Source organism: Polypterus senegalus, chromosome 9 (genome assembly GCF_016835505.1).
Source record: "Polypterus senegalus isolate Bchr_013 chromosome 9, ASM1683550v1, whole genome shotgun sequence".
NCBI lineage: Eukaryota > Metazoa > Chordata > Cladistia > Polypteriformes > Polypteridae > Polypterus > Polypterus senegalus.
The window spans coordinates 177467867-177493526 of NC_053162.1; the positions used below are offsets into that span (position 1 = coordinate 177467867).

The window sequence follows — 25660 nt, forward strand, 5'->3', positions numbered from 1 at the left end:
CGTGCATGACATTGGCGGGCGAAGGAGCCACCGATTCTTCCTCTGCCCAGTGCCACCACAAGCCTAGAGCCGCCCCTGAGTACTGCTGCAATAAATTATTTCATCGAAGTGAAACACATGTTTAATAACGTGCTTTAACTCCTATCATCATGAAAATGACATCACGTATACATCTCAGTATTTTAGTTATTCAGAGAGCTGTAATATCACGAATGTAATGGACTCTGTGTCCAGTTGGAGGAAGAGAGCGGTTTAAGAAGCAAGTAGTGATTCACACACATAGAGCACATAGAAGATCAAATACAAAACAAAGCATTTAACGTGCTACTTTAATTACGATGTGATTTGAGAAACTGGTTAATTAAACGATTTTAAGATGAAGTTTATGATGTTCTACTTTAATGACAAAATAAACTACGTGATTAAAGTGGAAATGTCGAGATTGAAGTTGACATTTCGTGCTTTTTCCCCACCGTGTGCCTTTTTTCTCTGTACCCTAATAAGCTTTCATATGACACTCAGACAGTGGGCTTACAACTCGGCTTTTCACGCGACTTTGATATGTGACTTCTTTTTTATTTCCGGCACTGTGCGATTTTGTGAATGTGAGCTTTCAAGTTTCTCCAACACGCTATGTCACTCGATCAACTTCATTTTGTTGATTATACTCAGGTTTATTTGAACAAATAGTATGTTTTTCCTTTGCCTCCACTTGGTATTCGCTGAAATTCTTATATTTTCCCCCGTGCTTTTCCCATTGTCTTTTCACAGAAGGCTGCGCTTAAGGGCGATTTATATTGATTTGCATATTCAAAGAGGCGTAATTCTGGGAGGAGTTGGGCGTTACATAAAGCGTGCACGGCGTTAGTTTTCACGCTGATCGGGATTTATGTAGCAGAAGAACGTGGAAGTTGGAGTACGCACAGATTCCTGCATCTGGATTTTTCTGTGCGTAAGCACATTTCAGCTTTTGTACTTACGCCATGTTATAGTGCGAGTTCTACGCACGGCGTTATACATGAGGCTCCTGGTGTTTCCTGTTTTTCTATATGGTTGCGAGACATGGATGCTATCCAGTGACCTGAGATGAAGACTGGATTCCTTCATGTGTGTCTCTTTGGAGGGTCCTTGGGTTCCGCTGGTTTGACTTTGTTTTGCTCATGGAGTCCCAAACGAGGCACATGACCAGTGAGGGAGTGTCAGTTACGGCACTACGGCCATGTGGCGCGATTACCCGAGGGTGATCCGCCTTCAAAGATCCCCATTGTTGAGTGCCTGAGTGGCTGAATCAGGCCAAGAGGACGCCCACATAACACCTGGCTGTGGCAGATACTGTAGATGGTCATTTCTGAAGGTTGGGACTGGACCGCGTGTCTGCATGGGGGGGTGTTTCCAACCAGGATCCCAAGCTGTTTTGTCATATAGTGGGTGCAGCAATGCGCTGTACCAGTGGATGTCCCCTAACCTGACCTGATCTTAGTTACTTCAGTCCTTTTCCTTGTGTTTAAATTAATATCACCACTTCATGTAGGTATATACTTGTAATAATTTGTAAAGATTATATTTTAAATAAAAATTTCTTGAGAACAGCGCCAACCCCTGGTTCGGCAGGTAATCACACTTACTCAAGCCTGCACACGCGCATGACAGAGGGTCAATGAAAAAGCAAAGGCGATTTGAAAATGATGTGGTAACTGCAACAGATAGAAACTGAAACAATACAACACGACTTGATTGGCCCGTTACAATAAAGGGAATGTCTGCTATGGGCGACGTGTAACTGTTGATCCCACATTATCATAAATGAGTTTCTCAAGTGGGACGTCAGCAGCTGACCTCGGGTTCAAAGATCAAAGTTGCAGCTCACCCACTTGGGAGTTCAGCAAACTCCTTTTTTTCACATCTCACTCTTCATGCTTGCATTTTCTTTTCTGCATACTAAATGAGGAGCCGTGAGGAGGCTGAAATTCAGGGAAGATTCCGAAGTTGGAAAACCTCCCAGCGCTGGAGGAGGAAGCAGAATGCAAATGGCACCAGGGTTTGGTCCCCAGGGGAGATTCGCAGCTTTGCTGAGGAGCTCATTGACTCCATCATTCAGGTCGGCATTTATTATCAGAAAATGAAGTTGTGTGAGCGGCTCCCTAATGGGCCGTGCCTGTATGGCGGCAGCTCAGACGGGCCACCTAATGGGAATGTGCAGCTGCCGGCTGATCTGAAAGGCTGTGGAGCTCCTCTGAATCTGAAAGGCAAGATTCGCTGCACAAAAGGTCCATCCATCCACCTGATGACCAGCTGAGTCATGGGAGCAAACCCTAGCAACATATGGAACAAGGCAGGGACCAAGCAAAGATTGGGAGGTGGTCCATTGCAGCACCTTGCCTCAGGTGGGCAGTGCCCCCAATTGGCAGAGTCGGGTGAACTCAACAAATTGGACAGTTCACAGTATGGCATGATGGGGGGGGGGACCTGAGAGTCATGATTTTGGCTCTTCACATGTGCACAATTTAGTCCTGCCCTTATTTTGTGAACATCTGTCCAGCCATTGGAATTTAACCCAAAAAGGTCCTTTATAATTCAAAGGCTCGTGCTGAATAAGTGAATTCCACTTGAAAGGTGCTTTTCGAACCCTCAACTTTATAATAGATAGTTATGAAAGACACTATGATAGACAGACAGACAGACAGACAGACAGACAGATAGATAGACAGACAGACAGATAGATAGATAGATAGATAGATAGATAGATAGATAGATAGATAGATAGATAGATAGATAGATAGATACTTTATAATTCCCATACTCCAGCAGCAACATACTGATAAAGAACAATATTAAATTAAAGAGTGATAACAATGCAGGTATAATAGACAATAACTTTGTATAATGTTAACGTTTATCCCCCCTGAGTTGAATTGAAGAGTCGCATAGTGTGGGGTCTCCTCAGTCTGTCAGTGGAGCAGGATGGTGACAGCAGTCTGTCGCTGAAGCTGCTCCTCTGTCTGGAGATGATCCTGTTCAGTGGATGCAGTGGATTCTCCATGATTGACAGGAGTCTGCTCAGCGCCCGTCGCTCTGCCACGGATGTCAAACTGTCCAGCCCCGTGCCTACAATAGAGCCTGCCTTCCTCACCAGTTTCTAGATAGATAGATGTGAAAGGCACTATATAATAGATAGATAGATAGATAGATACATAGAGTTCATTATGTTATAGTCATCTGGGTTTAAGTGAATGCCATGTCCTGTGAAAGGTCACAATAAATAGATATGAAAGACACTGTATAGTGGGTTGAGACATGTAAGGTACTATATAAGATATATACTGTATATATGGATGAAAGGTATTATGTGATAGATAGGTATGAAATGTGCTTTATGACAGATAGAGAGATAGATGTTGAGTTTAGTATAGTCGGCAGGATCACAACATGACAGACAGATAGATAGATAGAAAGACACTATATAATAGATAGATAGATATGAAAGTCACTATATAATAGATAGATAGATAGATAGATATGTAATCCATGAACTAATTCTTCCTCGCCAAAGCACATTAGACTTCATGCCGTGTCATCTTCTTTGCACTTCTATTACTGAATTAGCTTCAATGTATAAAGTTACAGTGCTTATGCGATTTTGCTCTGACTAGCTGTCTATGGCCACTGAAACCCCTTTTAGTGTACAGCGTTACTTCAACATTATTCGCATCATATTCATTTGTCCTTCATAACACCCCAGAAATTGTCACATTCTTGTGCCACATCCATTATTCTCTGTTTTGAACTAAAGAGTTCCCGAATACAAACATCCATAAGATCGTCAACCTGCCCACTAGAGAAGGTATGAATGTCAAACCCCCGGCTAGCTACAAAGAGGGCAATGAAGAATCTTTATTAACAAAAAATGTATTTGTACAAAAAGTTCTGCTGAAGAGTGAAGCCCTGAAGATAGATAGATAGATAGAAACTGTGAAAGGGCAGCCAGGTCCCATGTCCGGCCAGGACGCCCCTGCTGCATATGTTCCGGGGGAGCAACCATGGGCAGCACAATACCTCCCCCAGGACGCTTGGTGGTAGCCTCCCTGGCCAACAGTGATTCCCCAACCTCCCATAGGGCATCATGGGAGATGGAGCCCCCACAGCCCGGTTGGGAGCTGGGGTGACCACTAGGGGGTACTGCCTTGATTTCACAGCCCAGCTGGACAAATCTTCAGCGCCACCCAGAAGTGCAATTGGGACACTTCCAGGTGGGCTATAAAAGGTGCCAGTCACCGCCACTCAGTGGCCAGAGTCGGGAGGAGGGGATGAAGCTTCAAGGCAGGAGTGGTGGTGCCAGAAGGCAGTGTTTTGATTGTGCTCAGTGCTTGTTTGGGACGGTGTATTGCCTGTAGGGTTCATGGAGAAGACGTGCCCCACAGGTGAAGAAAAATAAATCTTTATTTTGATTTTTATACGTGCCTCCGTGTGAGTCTGTGCCGGGACAGGCGCAAGAAGGCGCTATTGTTACAATATATAGATAGATTTTAGTAATTTGGCAGGATCACAACATTGCTGCCATTCTCTGGGAATTACCGCTAACGTATGCTGTGGAGTTCATTCTCTTGTGTTCTTCCGGGTTTAAGTGAGTGCCTTGACCTTTGAAAGGTCAAGTGCCCGCCCAGAAGGGGCGGAGCTGAAGGAGTAGGGTGAAAGTTGGGTGAGGCTTTGTCAGTTTCGGGTGCCTCTGGACTTTAGCCACAGCTCCCTCTCTCTTTGAGGGGTAGTCATGACAGAGCCCTAAAGGTGTCCCCTTGCTTATGCGTATGTGTGTGACAAGTGCACCGTCGTTGAACCTCCTTTCATTCCCTCCGTCTGAAGAAATCTCACGGCAGCATGTTGTTCCTAGTGATGCGATCCCGCAGCGGAGTCTCCGTGTTCATTTTCGTTGGCTTTGACTAAATTAACGGTAGAGTGCTGCGCTATGCGTGTTCAGATTACCCATAAGCCACTGCAAACTTGTTGTGTTGCGTCAGCGTCTATCCATGGTGGTAATCAATTAATTTTCAAATTGCCATAGCTTTTTGATTTTCTTCTGTATTTTATTGATTTATTTCTTCTGCTGTGGATTTTTTATTTTTTTACTTCTAATTGAATTATTTTAGGTATTATTTTTAATAATCACATTTTATTTTTTGTTAAATTGTTTTCAGATTTATATTGAGATACATTTTGCTTGTATTTAAGCTGCCTTAAATAGCTTTATGTTACAGAAGGCACTGTATACATGAAGTTGCTTTGCCTTGCCTTCTGTTTTGTACTTTTGTGCTGCAAACAAATTTCTCTTTAGGATAACAAAGTCTACCTAACCTAACATCAGCGACTGCCTGTGTCATATAGGGACCTTTCACAGTAAATATACTCCCCAGGTATTTTAATAAGTAAATAATTCATTATTGAGAAAGAGAAAGAATCAAACAGCCCCATGACAACAAATCGCTTTGTCAGTTAATATCAGTTGTATATAGCGCCTTTCATTAATAGCAATCGAGGAATGCAATCCACAGCGCACACTCGCTCCTATGTTGATTTTCTCTGGCATGTCACTGGATGTGCTCCTCTCCCTCCTTCTGCTCCTTTTCAGCACTTTTAGCAATCATTTTCTTGAGCCTTGCGTTAATGAAGTCATTTTCTTCCCATCGGCGCACAGTTCATTATCTGCATCTCAGTGTCTTTTTATTTTTTTTAATTCGGCCTTCAATTATAATAGATTATATTCACATCTTCCAGTAAACTCTCACCAAGCTTTCTCCAACAGAGTGCGTCTGCACGTCAACCCCCAGCTGGCTTGTCACCTCTGTAGTGGGTTTTTTTTTCTTTAACAGCATCACATCAAATGTGCTTCACTGACAAGCAATTGAAGCTCGAGAAGCCAATGAGCATCTTAATGTGGAGCCTGCTAGCCGACCTCGGCCACCAGACGGCTGAGTCACGACCCTCTGATATGCCAAAGTGTGAGGTCACTAAGGTCAGCTCGGCTAATGAGCCTCTTCTGCCTTTGTTTTGCACGGAGTCACTGAGAAGTGCCGACCGGCTTGACTCTGGGATGCGGCAGGTCAGGAACAATCATGGCTCCAGATGATGGCCAGGTTAAACTAACAATCTGAGGGCCTCCGAGCAGAGTCATGGCCAGCAGCTAAAGCATTTGGTAATGTTGTGGTGCTCACGTCGAGCACATTCTCATCATGCAAAAGAAAGTGAAGGCATTTAGAAGATCGCCCCCTAGAGGCTCCTGGTGTGATACGAAGTGAAAGAACGACAAATGTGGGCTACCTATGTGAACAGAAAACTGACCTGTAGATCAGGCATTCTTAAAATGTGGGAACCCCGGAGGTCTGCGAAACCTTGTAGCAGTGCTGTGAGCCATCAGTCATAATGGCCTGTATAAGTGGGGGGCTACTGGAGAAATCAGTGGGGGTCAACAAATGGGCAGAGTTTGACATAACACTGATAAAGGATAGATAGATGTGAAAGACACTATATAATTGATTGATAGATAGATAGGAAAGGTGCTATAATATAGATAGATAAATAGGAAAGGTGCTATATAATAGATAGATATGAAAGGAGCTATATAATAGATAGATAGGACAGGTGCTATATAATAGATAGATAGATAGATAGATAGGACAGGTGCTATATAATAGATAGATAGATAGATAGATAGATAGATAGATAGGAAAGGTGCTATATAATAGATAGATAGATAGATAGGAAAGGTGCTATATAGTAGATAGATAGATAGATAGATATATAGATAGGAAAGGAGCTATATAATATAGATAGGAAAGGCGCTATATAATAGATAGATGGGAAAGGCGCTATATAATAGATAGATAGATAGATAGAAAGTTGATTCTGTTCATCTGGATATAGTTTTTTCTTTTCTGATACATTTCATCACTCATCCAAGTGACTTCCTCAGTCTCAGTTGACTGCAGGTTTCTCCAACCTTATAAACAGTACCTTGGCCTAATGACCGAATGTAGCACCATTGACTAACAATGGGCCGTGTGATCAATGATATGCAGATTGTCCATTGATCAATGGCCATGAGTACCATTCACACAGAGTTGGGGAATGGCTGCAATCACCGCATTGTAAGATGGTGAGAGATGTACCGTTATGCCCCCTCCTCGGTTCAGAGATGGTCGTTCCTTTGTCATGTAAATGGCCTCTTTGACTCCTCGCTCAAACCAGAGTTCCTCCCTGTCCAGGATGTGCACATCTTCATCACTGAAAGAGTGACCACTGACCTGTAGATGTAAAGAGACTGTGGAGTCCTGGCCTGATGAGGTAGCTCTTCTGTGTTGTGCCATCCGCTTCACCAGTGGTTGTTTGGTTTCCCCGATGTATCATTCACGGCAATCCTCTTGGCTCTTAACTGCTGTCAGGGATGCCAGGGGCTACGACCCAGCCGGGACGCCTTGAGGGACCGGAAGAGGGTCTATGCCCACCCTGGATCATGTGGGGGCCGCCATCCTGGTTGCTTTGTAGGCCACGGGTAGGGGGCTTGGAAGCCCAACCCTGTAGGGACCCGTGGTCACCGTCAGGGGGCGCCCCAATGCCTTGGGGACCCTGAACCTCAGCACTTCCGCTACACCAGGAAGTGCTGGGGGGAAGAGGAGAAGGGACACCCAGAGAGCTTCCAGGAGAACAGCCGGCACTTCCACCACACTGGGGCATGTCCAGGGAGGAGTGCCGGGAAACACCTGGACCCCATCCGGGGTGAAATAAAAGGGTCCGTCTCCCTTCATTCGAGGCTGGAGTCGGGTGAAAGCAGGACAAAGCAAGAGAGGATAGTGGAGGCGGCCCGAAGAGAAGGCATTGTGTGGCCAGGACTGTGTGGGGGTTCGTTTGTGCACTTGAAATTATTGTAAATATTTGTGTAAATAAACGTGTGGTGGTGATGAACAACATGTCCGCCTGTCTGTGTCCCGGCCGCGTCCACACTGCGTAAACTATATTACTCTGTCTGTGCTGGGGCACCTGATTCTTGGGGTGAACCAATTTTTGCTGTATTGTGTTTTGGGGTTTAAAAGCCACTGAGACCTCGGGCCTCATGCATATAGCTCCTTTCCTATCTATCTATCCATTATATAGCTCCTTTAGTGTGTAGAATTCACACTATAATATGACGTAAGTACAAAAGTGGAAATGTACTTACACACAAAAAAACCCAAATGCATAAATCTGTGCGTTCGCCAACTTTTACGTTCTTCCGCTATTTAAATCCCAGACAGCATGAAAAGTAACGCATGTGCACGCGCCTGTTGCCCCACCCCAGCTCCTCCCAGAATTACGCCTTTTTGAATATGCAAATCAATATAAATAGCCCTTAAGCTCAGCGTTCTGTTTAAAAGGCAATGGCAAAAGTACGAGGAAAAATAGAAGAATTTAATCAAATACCAAGTGGGGCAAGGAAAAATGTACTATTTGTTGGTTTAAATAGTGACATAAACAACAAAAGGAAGGTGATCGAGTGACATAGCATGTCAGAGAAACTGGAAAGCTCAAGTTCACAAAGTCGCACAATGCCGGAAATAAAAAAAGAAATTGTCAAATATCAAAGTCGCCATGAAAAGGTGAGTCGTAGCCCACCGTCTGAGTGTCACATGAAAGCTTATTAGGGTACAGAGAAAAAAAAATTGTCACACAGTGGGAAAAAAGCACGAAATGTCAATTTTAATCTCTAAATTTCCACTTTAATCACGTAGTTTATTTTGTCATTAAAGTAGAACATCATAAACTTCATTTAAAAATCATTTAATTTACTAGTTTCTCAAATCCCATCATAACTAAAGTAGCACGTTACATGCTTTGCTTTGTATTTGATCTTCTATGTGCTCTGTGTGTGTGAATCACTACGTGCTTCTTAAACGGGCTTTCTCTTCCCCCGACAGGACACAAAATCCATTTGATTTGTGATAGTACAGCTCTCTGAATAATTAAAATACTAATAAGTATACGCGATATCATTTTCATGATGATGGGAGTTATAGCATGTTATTAGACATGGGAACACAGTGGCGCAGTGATTGTTCATGTCTTACACAAGATGTTTGCTGCGCCGTGCACGACCTTCGATGAAATTATTTATTGTAGCAGTACTGTCTCTTTCAAACGTACTAACCTCCAATTCCTGTCCTTACTTTTCTTTCGACCAAATACCCAATCGCCACACAATCAGCTCAGTAATGGCCATCTGTAAGCTTAGAACGTCGATTCTTAAAATCTTTTAAGGAACATTGAAATATCTTCGTAATGAAGAAGAAGGTGCAGTGAGAGCAACAATGCTAAAACCTAGATAGATAGATAGATAGATAAAGTGAAAGGCACTATATAATAGATAGATAGATAGATAGATAGAAAGGCACTATATAATAGATAGATAGATAGATAGATAGACAGAAAGATAGATAGATAGATAGATAGATAGATAGATAGATAGGCACTATATAATAGATAGATAGATAGATAGATAGATAGATAAATAGATAGATAGGCACTATATAATAGATAGATAGAGTGAAAGGCAGTATATAATAGACTACCTTGTGCGTGTTAAAGTTGTCTGTCAAGGGCTCCCTGTTTAAACGCGGCTGCCAGTCGTGAACTGGGCCCTTCGTCGCACAGCATTATGATTTTTTATAAGGGAAACAAAATTACAAAAGAAAACCCCTGGACATTGATTTGATAGGAACGGCCTACTCTGAATCACTGTCCGAATCGTAATTATGTGGTGGTGGAGGAGCATTTCTGCTTCTGTCTGTTCACAGTCCGTCTCGTTCTCACGACGCTATCGTTTCCTCTCACGATGTCTTCTCAACCTTTCTCCAATCTCGCAGGTTGCTTTGTGGCAATCCAAAGAGTAAGGCAATATACACGGAGCAATGGTTATAAAAGGGGGACACATAGGTATCCAGGCTCTTTAAAGCATAAATAGGGATCACTTCACTGACATGTGAGCAAGCCACGGTACAACTGTGAGACGCGCAGCACTCGCCGGCTACAACGTAACAATAATAATTTCCGGAACGTGCTGTTACGTTGTCATTCATTTTACCCCACTGTCTTTCTTTCATTCATATGTTACGTAGGCACGTACCTTTTATCTTCGGCAATCTCATTCTCTAACCAGGCCTCAGGAGCTAACCAGCGTAACACTGTCCACCACCCCTTTCGTTATTCCAGCACATTGTTCACATCCGTGAGTAGCAACAACGTACTAAACTGGAAGGTGGTCTACGCATGCGTGAAATTCGCAGACAAACAAAGATCAAGATCTAAATGAAGATCTCTTTAGTTAATTCAAAGCACAACAATTTGTTTAGTTTGAACGTCCGTGTTTTGAGGTGTGACTGGCGTACTGCAGTCTTCAGTAGTATAAGCCTGGAGGAGATTCTTAATGCAATGCCTATGTTTTAGCTGTCTCTCTACTGCCATCTAGTGCTTCTTCATCTAATTCATTCGTGGACAAACAAAGATCAAGATCCAAATGAAGATTATATATAGGGATAGATAGATAGGCACTATATGATGGATAGATAGATAGATAGAGTGAAAGGCACTATATAATAGACAGATAGATGTGTAATCCATGAACACATTTCTCCTCGCCAAAGCACATTAAACATCTTCTTTGCACTTCTATTACTGAATTAGCTTCAATGTATAAAGTTACAGTGCTTATGTGCTTTTGCTCTGACTAGCTGTCTATGGCCACTGAAACTCCTTTTAGTGTACAGCGTTACTTCAACATTATTTGCAGCCGCATCATATTCATTTATCCTTCATAACACCCCAGAAATTGTCACATTCTTGTGCCACATCTATTATTCTCTGTTTTGAACTAAAGAGTTTCCAGGTACAAACGTCCATAAGATCGTCAGCTTGCCCACTAGAGTAGGTATGAATGTCAAACCCCCGGCTGGCTACAAACAGGGCAACGAAGAAGAATCTTTATAAAGAAAAAAATGTATTTGTACAAAAAGCTCTGCTAAAGGGTGAAGCCCTGAAGAGCTCAAAAGGCACAGCAGGGGTTGCTTGATAAGACAATGGCAGTCCAAGGTCCATTAGTCGCAATACGCAATCCAGTCAGCGAAGTCAAGAAACAGAGCCAGGGTTCAAAACATCTTGTAAATTACAAAATGAGAACAACAACAGTAATGGCTGGAGACCTCCACCACCCCACAAGAGCATTCAATGAGCCACAAGGGACGGTGATGGGCAGGTGGGACTACCCACAGAGCACATGGCACCCAATGAAGATTAAATAAATAATCCACATATGTTAACATATACAATGAACAAACAGAACCCAAACCAGCTGAAACACAACATTTTCATTTTGGCATCTCAAGAGCTGCGGACCCTTCACCTCACACGTGTGGCGGTCTTTCCCTCATCTCTCTCTCTCTCCATCTTTCTCATACGTGTGTCACCTCATTGCAGTTTGATTGTTTCACTGATTGTGAGAGTGGGGACGGCGTCATGTGGAATATTTTTTAACATTTCTGTGCCGTAGAAGTGACGGCCCCCTGTGACGAGTCAGTGCCGTAGGTTCACATAAGTAGTACCCCTAAAGAGAAGGCACTATAACTTTCACCACAGAATTCACGTTTAGATGACTCAGGCAAATTTTAGTACCCAGTCATGTGGCAGCCCACCACAAACATGTCCGTGTTTACGTTGCACTGCTCTAGAGTTTACTTTACTTTAGTTTGGTTCTTCGTAAAACTGTTCTGACTTAATGACGTTGGCAGTAGAATCCGTACCTGAGACCCTGGGGCTTTGCCAGTCCAGCGACCATCTTTAGCAGTCAGGAGGTTTATAATAACCGTGGCACGTGCAACCTTTGTGGGTAGAAGACAATAAGACGTTAAAGTCACAGCCCTGGCCTCCCGGCTGATGAAAGCAGGACATAAGTGATCAAAAAACACCAGGGGGGCCGTGTCCGCTCGGCACTTTGGAAGCTGCATTGATCCGTCCAAGTCTGTTTAATCCAACATGAGGACAATCAACAGCCGAGACGGAGAAGATTTGGCCGCGTCAGCAGTTTAGTTCTGAGCTTTTCATGAGACCCCCACACTCCCAATGTCCTAAGGGACTTGCTTCTTAATCCTGTATGATTTCAGACTCACTAATGAGACGAATTAAAGTTTTCAAACAGCATGAATCCTTTAATGTGTGATGCTTTATTCTCGATCATCCAACTTTTATTTTATTTTTTAATTGAAATAAAATCTCCTTTCCAAATATCATATTCTAAGTGAAATGCGGTCTCTGGTCAATCTTCCCAGATGCACACATCCACAGCAAATCTTATATAGCGCCTTGCATCTCCTGCACTTCAGACACAAGCCCCCCTGGCTGGGTGTCCATTGTCACACATGTGTGACGGAGGAACCTCTTATGGGGCTCGATCGAGGTTTGTGAAATCCCACCGGGGCGAGAGAGAAACCGCTCAGTGAGGGTACGTAGCCCCGCGCCTTCTGGAGCCCACGTTATAAAGAAACCCGGCCGCCCAGAAGGAGTTGTCATTCACTCATGAGAGCGACCCATTGGACAGGGCTGCCAAGGGAGACCCCCACTGTTTTCCTCGTGCGCCCTGAGTGGGCTGCAGTTTGTTCCTTCCTATCACTGGGGGACAGCGTGGCGCTCTGTGATGAATTGTGTTTTTCAATTATGCTGAATACAACTGAGAATATGTCATTTGTGGGCTTTATTTTAGTGGGTTTTTAGTTTAGAGTTATTTAGATAATGACGCATGGGCTCGGTGGGCTCAGTGCTCATGTTCTATAACTGAAAGGACAGGCAGCTGTAAATGACCTCTTTAGCTCATTAATATTCATGAGGTAGTTTTCCAAGACAATCAGATTTTGGAAAAAAAAAAAAATAACATAGCCAAGAATTCTGGGAAGATAAGTATAAATTGTTAAAGAGTGTCATTGTTTATTAGAATGTATGTATGTTTGAGCTTGGATCAAGTGACCAGTGTGTGTATACCTGTAAGAATGTGTGAAATGGAGCCTTAGGACTTCAAGATGAACATGTGTCATGTCACTTCTAGCCAAAACAATCAACCAGACCATGATAGGAACCTGTCGATTGTCCAGAATTTAACTTAGATAAGGGGACATAATTGTGAAAAGGGGGACAGTCAATAAGACCCTCCAAATTCAAAGAATTTTAAAAAGGGACTGCCAAGACTAGGAGGAGAGAGAGAAACAACTGCCAAAGAGAAGACCACTCCGTCAGACCACCCCTCCTCTCCCAAACATCCTAACCTGGTTTATGAACCCAAAGACTACAACAGCCAAACAAAGCTTACCGTGTGACCCTGACTTGAATCGTTCAGGTTGTCTGTTGGGTGGCACGGTGGCGCAGTGGGTAGCGCTGCTGCCTCGCAGTAAGGAGAGCTGGGTTCACTTCCCGGATATTCCCTGCGTGGAGTTTGCATGTTCTCCCTGTGTCTGCGTGGGATTCCTCCCACAGTCCAAAGACATGCAGGTGAGGTGCATTGGCGATCCTAAATTGTCCCTGGTGTTTGGGTGTGTGTGTGCCCTGCAGTGGGGTGGCACCCTGCCCAGGATTTGTCCCTGCCTTGTGCCCTGTGTTGGCTGAGATTGGCTCCAGCAGACCCCCGTGACCCTGTAGTTAGGATACAGCAGGTTGGACGATGACTGACTGACTGAGGTTGTCTGTTCTCTCATCTAATCCTTCAAATAAACACAATCAATCACTGGAATAGTCTGAGTGTTGCTTTGCTGAGGTGTCCCGTTATTTACTGACATTTAGCAATGGACGATAATCCTGCCAGCTTTCAAAGTGGCCTTAATTTAACATATTTGTGGTGCCTGTAGCGACAGATTATGAACATTAGTGGGCGCCATTGTTTTAGCTGCTTCCTCGCTTATACGCCTCTGTGTTAACCTGCTTGACCTTAACCTAAGGCAGCGCTTCCCGATTGGAGGTGCTTGCGCCACAAAGGGGTGCGAGCAACTGTTGCTGGGGGTGCCAGAATCCATCGAGGAGGAAAAATGAAAAACATTATTTGTATAAAATCTTAATTTATTCATCCATTCCTAAATAATCAAATGGGCAGGCTATTTCGCATCAGTGCAATACGCTGCTTAGTGCTGCGTGGGTATTATGAACTATCGTATCTGTTCAAGTTCTATTTAAATTTTAAACATAAGTAAGTTTTATTTAGTCAACAGAAATATCTTTGGTAGGAATGTAAGTTAAATTTAGTCATCATTGCATAAATTTTTCTTCACCATAGAAATTTAAAGACTAAGTTCAACTTACATTCCTACCAAAGATATTTCTGTCGACTAAATAGATCCTACTTATATCCAAATAGAACTTGAAAAGATATATTTTTTCGATTCTGATCGCGCATTTTAGATCGACTTGACGCGCTTTACATCGAGCCTGCGAGCTATTGAGCTCTCGCCTACCTGCCTGAATAAGTCACCCTCGCTTCGCTCTTACTTTTTTACCATTCATTTAATCATGTCCCGGGTCCTCCCTGCGTGGAGTTTGCATGGTCTCCCTGTGTCTGCGTGGGTTTCCTCCGGGCGCTCCGGTTTCCTCCCACAGTCCAAAGACATGCAGGTGAGGTGCATTGGCGATCCTAAATTGTCCCTGGTGTTTGGGTGTGTGTGTGCCCTGCAGTGGGCTGGCACCCTGCCCAGGATTTGTCCCTGCCTTGTGCCCTGTGTTGGCTGAGATTGGCTCCAGCAGACCCCCGTGACCCTGTAGTTAGGATACAGCAGGTTGGACGATGACTGACTGACTGAGGTTGTCTGTTCTCTCATCTAATCCTTCAAATAAACACAATCAATCACTGGAATAGTCTGAGTGTTGCTTTGCTGAGGTGTCCCGTTATTTACTGACATTTAGCAATGGACGATAATTGTTAATGGAAATGAGCTGTGTCCATTTGGGTTACGTACACTCTGGGGGAGTGATTAACTCCTCGACTTCTGTTAGAGTGTGTAGCCCAGGGGTTCTCAACGGCGGTCCTGAGGACCCCCTGTGGCTGCAGGTTTTTGTTATAACCAGCTTCTGTTTTTAATTGGAATCCTGGGCTGATTAAGTGAACTGTTATGGCCCAAATTCTCTGTATTGGGTACAATATAGAAATTAGAAAACTAAGTTTGGTAAAAAAAAAGAAAAATTAAAATGCACTAAGCAGTTATATGGGAATAATGCATTTTTTTCTGTTTAACAACTAAGGGGCTGCACCCCCTGCTCACTTCGCTTGCCCACCCCAGGTTTGGTTAACTGGATATACAATTTACGCGTTTCTGCCGCTCGCACTGTGAAGAGGGGGGCTGAACGCATTGCTAAGGAGATGCGGTTGCTCCTCCGAACACCCCCTCCACTCACGTATTAGTGAAACAGGACGGTGAGGAGGGTCCGGCCCAGCTCTCTACTCCTGACGTCACGCTTCCCCCTCTCCTCGTCCCACAGCCTCTGTCTCGGATTAGCGCAAATATATCACTCCTGTTTGAATGTTCAAGCAAATTTTTTTTTTATTTTATGAGTGATGTATGAGAGACTTATTTTTTTACTTTTTAGTACACTTTTTAACTTAATATAAGTGTGGTTTTTAAAATGTATTTTTATATAAACTGCTCAAAAAAATTAAAGGAACACTTTGAAAACACATCAGATCTCAATGTGAAAAAGAAATCCTCCTGGATATCTATACTGATATAGACTGGGTAATGTGTTAGGAACGAAAGGATGCCACATCGTTTGATGGAAATGAAAATGATCAACCTACAGAGCCCTGAATTCAAAGACGCCCCAAAAATCAGAGTGAAAAAATGATGTGGCAGGCTAGTCCATTTTGCCAAAATTTAATTGCAGCAACTCCAAATTGTAGCAGCACTTTGTATGGCCCCTGTGTTCTTGTATACATGCCTGACAACATCGGTGCATGCTTCTAATGAGATGACAGATGGTGTTGTGGGGATCTCCTCCCAGATCTGGACCAGGGCATCACTGAGCTCCTGGACAGTCTGAGGTGCAACCTGGTGGCATTGGATGGACCAAAACATAATGTCCCAGAGGTGTTCTATTGGATTTAGGTCAGGAAAGTGTGGTGGCCAGTCAATGGTATCAATTCCTTCATCCTCCAGGAACTGCCTGCATACTCTCACCACATGAGGCCAGGAATTGTCGTGCACCAGGAGCCACTGTACCAGCATAGGGTCTGACAATGGGTCCAAGGATTTCATCCTGATACCTAATGGCAGCCAAGGTGCCTTTGTCAAGCCTGTAGTGGTCTGTGTGACCCTCCATGGATATGCCTCCCCAGACAATCATTAACCCACCACCAAACTGCTCATGCTGAATGATGTTACAGGCAGCATAATGTTCTCCATGGCTTCTCAGACCCTTTCACTTCTGTCACGTGCTCAGGGTGAACCTTCTCTCATCTGTAAAAAGCACAGGGCACCAGTGGTGCATCTGCCAATTCTGGTATTCTATGGCGAATGCCAATCGAGCTGCATGCTGCTGGGCAGTGAGCTCAGGGCCCATTAGAGGACATGGGGCCCTTGGGTCACCCTCATGAAGTCTTTCTGGTTGTTTGGTCAGAGACATTCACACCAGTGGCCTGCTGGAGGTCATTTTGTAGGGCTCTGGCAGTGCTCATCCTGTTCCTCCTTGCCCAAAGGAGCAGATACTGGTCCTGCTGATGGGTTATGAACCTTCTATGGCCCTCTCCAGCTCTCCTAGAGTAACTGCTTGTCTCCTAGAATCTCCTCCATGCCCTTGAGACTGTGCAGGGAGACGCAGCAAACCTTCTGGCAATGACACGTATTGATGTGCCATCCTGGAGAAGTTGGACTACCTGTGCAACCTCTGTAGGGTCCAGGTATCGCCTCATGCTGCCAGTAGTGACACTGACTGTAGCCAAATGCAAAACTAGTGAAGAAACAGTCAGAAAAGATGAGGAGGGAAAATGTCAGTGGCCTCCACCTGTTAAACCATTCCTGTTTTGGGGGTCATCTCATTGTTGCCCCTCTAGTGCATCTGTTGTTAATTTCATTAACACCACAGCAGCTGAAACTGATTAACAACCCCTCTGCTACTTAACTGACCAGATTAATATCCCAGAAGTTTCATTCACTTGATGCTATACTCTCATTAAAAAGTGTTCCTTTAATTTTTTTGAGTAGTATATATTATTTTCCACTTTTTAGTCTTGGGTTTGTTTTAGCATAATTTTGTAATCAATATTTTAACACAGGCGATACGGTGGCACTGCTGCCTCGTAGTTAGGGGACCTGGGTTCGCTTCCCGGGTCCTCCCTGCGTGGAGTTTGCATGTTCTCCGCGTGTCTGCGTGGGTTTCCCCCCACAGCTCAAAGACATGCAGGTTAGGTGCATTGGCGATCCTAAATTGTCCCTAGTGTGTGGGTGTCCTGCGGTGGGCTGGCGTCCTGCTCGGGATTTGTTTCCTACCTTGTTCCCTGTGTTGGCTGGGATTGGCTCCAGCAGACCCCCTGTGACTCTGTGTTAGGATATAGCAGATTGGATAATAGATGGATGGATATTTTAACACTTCCTTTAATATTTCTATCCGTTACTAGCACCACCTATTGGTGAAATCTTTAACTATTCTTCCTATGAAAATTTCATTTCTTAATTAACATGGATTAATTGATCAATTAGTGAAACTGATTATTGATTCATGTATTGTCATCGGAGGTGAGTAAGTGTGCGAAATTTCAAGTCATTTGGACAATAGGAAGTGGGTTAAATATCGATTACAAGATTTGTACCAGACAACAAACAGGTGAAGTTAAAATAAGCGTGGTAATAATAATAAAAAGATCTAAATTCATTAACTAGTTCTCGCGTTCGCTGAGTAAGCAGAGTTAAGGTTACACCCCGAGGCAGACACGTGAGTGAGGAGGGCCCCGCAACCCAATGAGTCTCTCTCAGATTCAACCTAATGCAAGCCAACTCTAATACTTAGCGCAATGAGAGAAGTCGCAAAATCAACGGAATGTTCAAGCAAATTATAGAAAAAAAACCCGATCTCAATCCATTAAGTAGTTCTCTCGTGAAAAGCGGACACACATACAAACGGGTCTAAATAACTATAAGAAATTTTGCGCTTGGACTACGAAATTTTTAAAACTGTTTCTTAGCGAGCACCTTATGGGCCAAGGGTAACCTACATTCCAAATTTCAAGTCCCGAGTCCTCATAGTTCGGGAGATTTCGTGATGAGTGAGTCAGTGGCATTTGGCTTTGATATATACAGTATACTAGCAGAATACCCGCGCTTCGCGGCGAAGTAGTATGTTAAAGAATTTATGAAAAAGAAAAGGAAACATTTTAAAAATAACGTAACATGATTGTCAATGTAATTGTTTTGTGAGTGTTATGAGTGTTGCTGTCATCAAGGATTTGATTATCATTATTTCTTTCAATCAGGTTCGTATTTGGAGGATGTGTTGTGTTCAAGTTATATTCCGTGTTTGTCAACCGTTGTAAAGATAACAGGTTTCTGCGATGTTGCAATGTCCACAGCTTTATTTAATGTTAGCTCAGACCCGGCACTTAAACGTTTCTCTTGCACTTTTGCTGACTTTGTGCCAAACACTATTCTCTCGCTGACCATCTCATCTTCGTTTGCATAAGTACAGTCCTTCACCAGCAATTTTAACTCTGTTACAGCAATTTTAACTTTGTTACAAAGTGATCCAAAGTCTCGTTTATACCCTACGTCTTCACATTAAACTTGTATCTCGCGAATATCGTATTTGTCGTAGGCATGACAAACGCCAGCCTGTCTATGAACTTAATTTAAACTTATGGTTTACATCGTGTGCTTTGTTTCCGCAGTATCTGCACTCATGAATATGCTTGTATGCGTCACTCGCTTCATATTCTTTTGCTGCCTTCTCAATTGTGTAATGCGTTTTTTGTTCAGCGCTCTTTGGAGCTCTTGCTTGTTGTCATGCGTACTGCGTTCACAGTCAGTTCACGTGAGCCGCTCGGAGTACATGCATCAAAGGTTCTAGGCTGTGCTTGTGCTATCTTGTGCGATGTTGCCATGTCCACGGCTTTATTTAATGTTAGCTAAGACCCGGCACTTAAAAGTTTCTCTCGCACTTTCGCTGAGTTTGTGCCAAACGCTAGTCTATCCCTGACCATCTCAACTTCGTTTGCATAAGCACAGTCCTTCACCCGCGAATATTTAGCGGCAGCGTGTCTATTGGATTGCTGCCAACGGACGGCCTTATATGGGCGGGCACTCAACTACATGGGAGGCGTGATGATGAGGGACGCAACTCCGCCTCACACGGCGACCGAGCTGCAGGCTATGGCCGTATATATGTACGTAAGTAGGTTCCAGTTATGACCGTTACGCATAGAATTTCGAAATGAAACCTGCCTAACCTTTGTAAGTAAGCTGTAAGGAATGAGCCTGCCACCTACACGGGAAGTTGGAGAATTAGTGATGAGTCAGTGAGTGAGTGAGTCAGTCAGGCAGTGAGTGCTTTGCCTTTTATTAGTATAGACATAGATTTATAAATATTTCTGTTTTTCCTCTTGATTGAAATGTTTAACTCTCTTTTGTCAATTTCATTCTATTTCACCCTTTCTCCGTGTGGTTTTTTCCCGTCATTGTCTCTTAATAATGACAATTGAAAACGAGAAGAGCAGACAACACTGAATCATGAAAGGCTACAACCACCTTAGCGTGAGACCCCCTAATTATTCAATAACAGATTAACTAAACAATTAGAACACCTGGAAAAGCAGAATGAAAATCAAGATGAAAATATTGTTAATAACAAATACACTCTTCCCATATAATTGTTTAGTACTTTTTAACAAATTTTTTTTAACAAATTTCTATGTTATTCCCAAAACACAGAATCTGGGAAATCACACACAGAAACTGCATGGAACAAAAACCTGCAGCCACAGTGGACCCCCAGGACCGAGTCTGAGTACCCCTGGTTTAGGCATTTCCAGTGTTAGCCAGTCCACCGTTAGAGGTTCAAGGTTACACCACCAAACACGCTCGTTTCGTTCTTTGGTTTTGTCCATCTTGCTCTATGGCTTCATCCGTTCTTTCGGTTCTTTTCCATCTCCTGGTTTCCCCCTTTAAAACCAGCCTAACATACATGTGATTGGGCTGCAGAGAGTGCTGATCTTGTGGGTGGGTGCTGATTTATTGGATTGAACTCATAATTTTAAACTCGATCTTGGGAGTGCAGGCCTCCAGCACTCACATTTGGTTCCATTTCTCGCTCTACAGGTTTTCCAGCGTCGTGAAGATGGCTCAGTCAATTTCTTCAGAGGATGGGAAGCCTACAGGGAAGGATTTGGGAAGATAACCGGAGAGCACTGGCTCGGTAAGTCGAAGGCACGCTTGGCAGGACTGTGTGCTCTCTTTCTGTGCTCATTCTATTCACCCGTAGCTTATTAGTGGGCCCATTATCTGCCCAGAGAGCCGCACGGACCTCTTAATAAAAAGGTATGCCCTCTGGCCGCAGCGGCTTTTGATGTGCAATTTCTGAAGAGGAAACCAATTTGCAATTGTAGTGAGATTTGCCATTGCTTACCACAAGCTGACGGAGCCCTGCTTGACTTGCAAGTCCTTTATAAATCTGAAGTGTTCGGGTGAAAGAGACAAAATGGCAATGAACAACCGAAACTGCGTGTTACCTTCAAGTGACCGAGGTGAACGTTTGTTGCTTTTCTGTCGAGTGTGGCACGCCGGCGCTTTGTGAATTATGTGCTGTCTGCTGATGGCTTCTGTGCCCTGTTGATCTTTGATGTCTGCGACAATAAAAGCAGGTACAAAGTAGGAAATGAGCCACGCAGGCCGGCTAGGTGAGCCTGAAGCACGCAGCAAGTGTGTTGTCTCTCTCCAGCTTTGCCACTTGGTGAAGGAAAGAATTGTAATATCAGAAATGAGATATGATGCCTTCAGAGCGTATTGAGACCTCTTCACATTTGTAATCTTTTGTTAGGTTGCAGCCTTCATTCATTATCACTCACCTAACTAGAATCTTCTTCTTTCTGATGCTCCCGTTAGGGGTCACCACAGCGGATCATCTTCGTCTATATATCTTCCTGTCCTCGTCATCTTGTTCTGTCACACCATCACCTGCATGTCTCCTCTCACCACATCCATAAACCTTCTCTTAGGCCTTCCTCTTTTCCTCTTCTCTGGCAGCTCTATCTTTAACACCCTTCTCCCAGTATACCCAGCATCTCTCCTCTGCACATGTCCAAACCAGCGCAGTCTCGCCTCTCTGATTTTGTCTCCAAACCGTCCCACCTGATCTGACCCTCTAATGTCCTCATTTCTAATCCTGTCCATCCTTATCACCCCCAATGCAAATCTTAACATCTTTACCTCTGCCACGTCCAGCTCCGTCTCCTGTGCCACCGTCTCCAACCCATATAACAAAGTTGGTCTCACTACCGTCCTGTAGACCTTCCCTTTCACTCTTGCTGATACCCGTCTATCACACATCACTCCTGACACTCTTCTCCACCCTGCCTGCACTTTCTTCTTCAATTCTTTTCCACACTACCCATTAGTATTTAAACTCGTCCACCTTCACCAACTCTACTCCCTTCATCCTCATCATTCCACTGACCTCCCTCTCATTCACTCACATGTATTCTATCTTGGTGGTCCTACTGGCCTTCATTCCTCTCCTCTCTAGAGAAGATCTCCGTCTCTCCAGAGTCTCCCCAACCTGTTCCCTACTCTCTCTATTGATCACAACGTCATTAGCAAACATCATAGTCCACGGGGATTCCTGTCTAATCTCATCTGTCAACTTCTCCAACACGATTGCAAATGTGAAAGGGCTCAGAGCCGACCCCTGATGTAATCCCACCTCCACGTTAAAAAACTGAAATACCCCACTGACACAATTGTTCAGACCCCTTCCTCGGTACTTCATTGGGCAGCCATTCCAGCCTGGAGTCTCCATAGGTTAGGGATTTTTGTTCAATTCTTCTCTGCAGATCCTCTCAAGTTCTATCAAGTTGGATGGAGACCGTCAATGGACGGCCATTTTCAGGTCTCTCTTGAGATTTTTGTTTGGGTTCAAGTCCTAACTCTGGATGGAACCACTCGAGAACTTTAACAGAGCTGCTCACCCTAAGTCACTTCTGTGTTGTCTTTTTCGAAGGTGACCCTTCAGCCCAACCGGAGGTCCTGAGCACTCTGGAGGGGGTTTTCATGAACTAGTGCTCTGTTTGGGCTCCCAGTCTGATGCTGCCACCATCTTGCCTCATTCTTAGAGTGGTTTTGCAGAGGTGATGAGTTCTGCTTGGTTTCCTCCAGATAGAGAATCCAATTTCTCACCAGCGTGAGTGTCCTTTACACGACATTTCACAAACATCAAGTAGGCTTACCAGACGTCCGGCAAAAGGCGGCATCCGGCGGGCATTTCCTAAAAAGATGAAAATGTTTGGATTTCGTCAACCACTGACTTGACCGTGTTATTGGCAGAAATCACACACTGTCGTCTCTATGTTACTGTGGACATAGAAAAGACTGTTGACTCTGTCAGAGGAATTCTTCTTACAAAGTGCAATTTTAAGAACGTTTCTTGTCTGGAGTTCCACGCCTATGTTGTCAGGAACAGTGAACTGCTGTGAAAAGTCACCTCGTCTGAAAAATATGAAACCGCATAGTTAAACTATAACTTTTAATTTGGATGGCTCGATTAGTGACCTGTCACATTATTCGTTTTTAAAGTTTTCATTATAACGTACAGTTCACAATGTGTTTCATGAAAAGAACGGGACGCGTTCTCCTTTGTCCTCCTTTATGACCTTCGGTGTCCACCTTTGAGTTTGCAGGGATCTGGTAACTCCACCTATGCCGTGTCTTTTACTGTCTGTCCTACTCTGCCATAGAGGCAAGATCTCCCATCTCCACACAGATTCTCTGGAGTCTAGCCAGAGTGACCATCAGGCTCTTGGTCACCTCTCTTACCAAGAGTGTTCTCTCATAATTGCTTGGTTTGGCAGTGTGACCAGCTCTAGGAAGAGCCATGGTTGTCCCAATCATCATCTTCTTCTGCCACTTCATCTTTTCCAAACTTCAATGCTTCGAGAAGGTCCTGCGCCTTCTCCCCAGTCAGGCCATTTCCTTCAGATCTTCTTCTGCTTTATCCATCCACCTCCACACTGGTCTCCTTCACTTTCTCTTCCCCTGGACTTCCATTCCCATCACTCTTTTGCCCACATCTTCATTGTCTCTCCTCATCACATGTCCATACCACTTCCACCTCCTTTCCAGGACTTTCTTAGATTTCTCTCCCATCTTTGTTGTACCTCTGACTGTCTTGTTTCTTGTAAGCCCACCTCCACCTTCTCATTCCTGCCACATCTAACTTCTTCATCTGTTCTCCCTTTACCATCCAAGTCACATATCCAGGATTTGTTGTTGATCTTAAAAAACCTCACCTTTAGCCTTCACCTTAATTCTTTGATCACACGGCACTCCTGACACCTTCTAACAGTTGTTCCATCCACACTGCACTCTATGTCTTATCTCTGTGTCTAGTTCTCGCTAGTTGATTCCCAGATGTTTAAACTTCTCCCCTCTTTTCAGCAACTCCCCCTGCAGGCTAACCTTTGTCCGCTGATCATCATTAAACCTCAGAAGTTCTGTCTTCTTCCTATTTATCTTCAAGCCTCCGTCTTCCAAAGCCCTTCTCCATTCCTCCAACTTCCTCTCCACTTCCTCGTTTCTGGTGTTACACAACACAATGTCGTCAGCACAAAGCATTGACCAGGAGGATTGGTCTTTTATCCCACATCCATAATCAGATCCGTGTAAGAATTCCGAAGGGCCCAGTGTTCTTGGGATCCTTCAGTGTTGCAGAAAGCATTTTTTTCAGCCTTCCTCAGATCTGTGCCTCAACACAATCCTGTCTCCCGACAAGTAAGGCAATTCCTGGGACCTCACAACTTGGTTTTTATTCAACTTTGGGTCCTTCCTTGGACAGGTGTGTGCCTCTCTCTCACTAATCAGTCCATTCAGTTGAACTCCAGACAAAGTGTAGAAACATCTCAAGGATGAGCAATGAAATGGGACGCTCCTGAGCCAAATTTCAAGTGTCTTAGCGAAGGGTCAGTGGGATGTTTACATTTTTTTATGTTTAATAAATTTGCAAGAAATTCTGAAATTGCGTTCTCTCGTTGTCATTTGGTGGTTTTGAGTGTGGCTTGATGAGGAATTATGGGAATTTAAACAATTTTATATAACTAAACAATCCGCGAGCACCCAGTTGATGGCTAGCTGACCGACAAGCTGGTGCCATCTTGGAGAGGATATCCCAGAGAAATGCGGACAGGTCAGTATTTGGAGTGCCACAGCAGAGAGTGGGAATACTTTTAGAAATGAAAGATTTCAGTTTTTGATTTTTGATACATTGGAAAGCCTTTTTGAATATTTTCACCCTGTTATTGTGGGATGTTTGGTGTCAGTTGATGGTCAGAGATGTATCCATTTCCAATTAATTCTACAGCATAATAAAGTGTGCAGAAAGTCAACAATTTTAGCACAAGGCTGCTGCAAAGCTGTGTTACCGTGAGCTGGGTAGGACTTGCCAAGTGTGCTACTAGTTTGGTCCGCTCAAGCACTTTAACACACACACAGAGTGTCCTGTTTCAGTGAGAGTCCCTCCCCTGGCTGGACTTCAGTCTTCTTTCATGCCTTTTTTTGGTCATTTTTGTGCCATGTACTTACAGTGGTGTGAAAAACTATTTGCCCCCTTCCTGATTTCTTATTCTTTTGCATGTTTGTCACACAAAATGTTTCTGATCATCAAACACATTTAACCATTAGTCAAATATAACACAAGTAAACACAAAATGCAGTTTTTAAATGATGGTTTTTATTATTTAGGGAGAGAAAAAATCCAAACCTACATGGCCCAGTGTGAAAAAGTAATTGCGCCCTTGTTAAAAAATAACCTAACTGTGGTGTATCACACCTGAGTTCAATTTCCGTAGCCACCCCCAGGCCTGATTACTGCCACACCTGTTTCAATCAAGAAATCACTTCAATAGGAGCTGCCTGACACAGAGAAGTCGACCAAAAGCACCTCAAAAGCTAGACATCATGCCAAGATCCAAAGAAATTCAGGAACAAATGAGAACAGAAGTCATTGAGATCTATCAGTCTGGTAAAGGTTATAAAGCCATTTCTAAAGCTTTGGGACTCCAGCGAACCACAGTGAGAGCCATTATCCACAAATGGCAAAAACATGGAGCAGTGGTGAACCTTCCCAGGAGTGGCCGGCCGACCAAAATTACCCCAAGAGCACAGAGACGACTCATCCGAGAGGTCACAAAGACCCCAGGACAACGTCTAAAGAACTGCAGGCCTCACTTGCCTCAATTAAGGTCAGTGTTCACAACTCCACCATAAGAAAGAGACTGGGCAAAATGGCCTGCATGGCAGATTTCCAAGACGCAAACCACTGTTAAGCAAAAAGAACATTAGGGCTCGTCTCAATTTTGCTAAGAAACATCTCAATGATTGCCAAGACTTTTGGGAAAATACCTTGTGGACTGATGAGACAAAAGTTGAACTTT

The 25660-nt window shown here is 43.8% G+C and overlaps 1 protein-coding gene across 2 annotated transcripts in view; it reads left to right on the forward strand.

Annotated features, from left to right (window-relative positions):
* Window positions 1-25660, forward strand: part of fibcd1a (fibrinogen C domain containing 1a) — a 359996-nt gene that overhangs the window by 218727 nt on the left and 115609 nt on the right. For both annotated transcript variants that reach the window (XM_039764396.1, XM_039764397.1), the window contains one exon: window positions 20340-20436. In XM_039764396.1, coding sequence (XP_039620330.1) covers window positions 20340-20436 — 97 coding nt within the window. The remainder of the gene's footprint in view (window positions 1-20339; window positions 20437-25660) is intronic.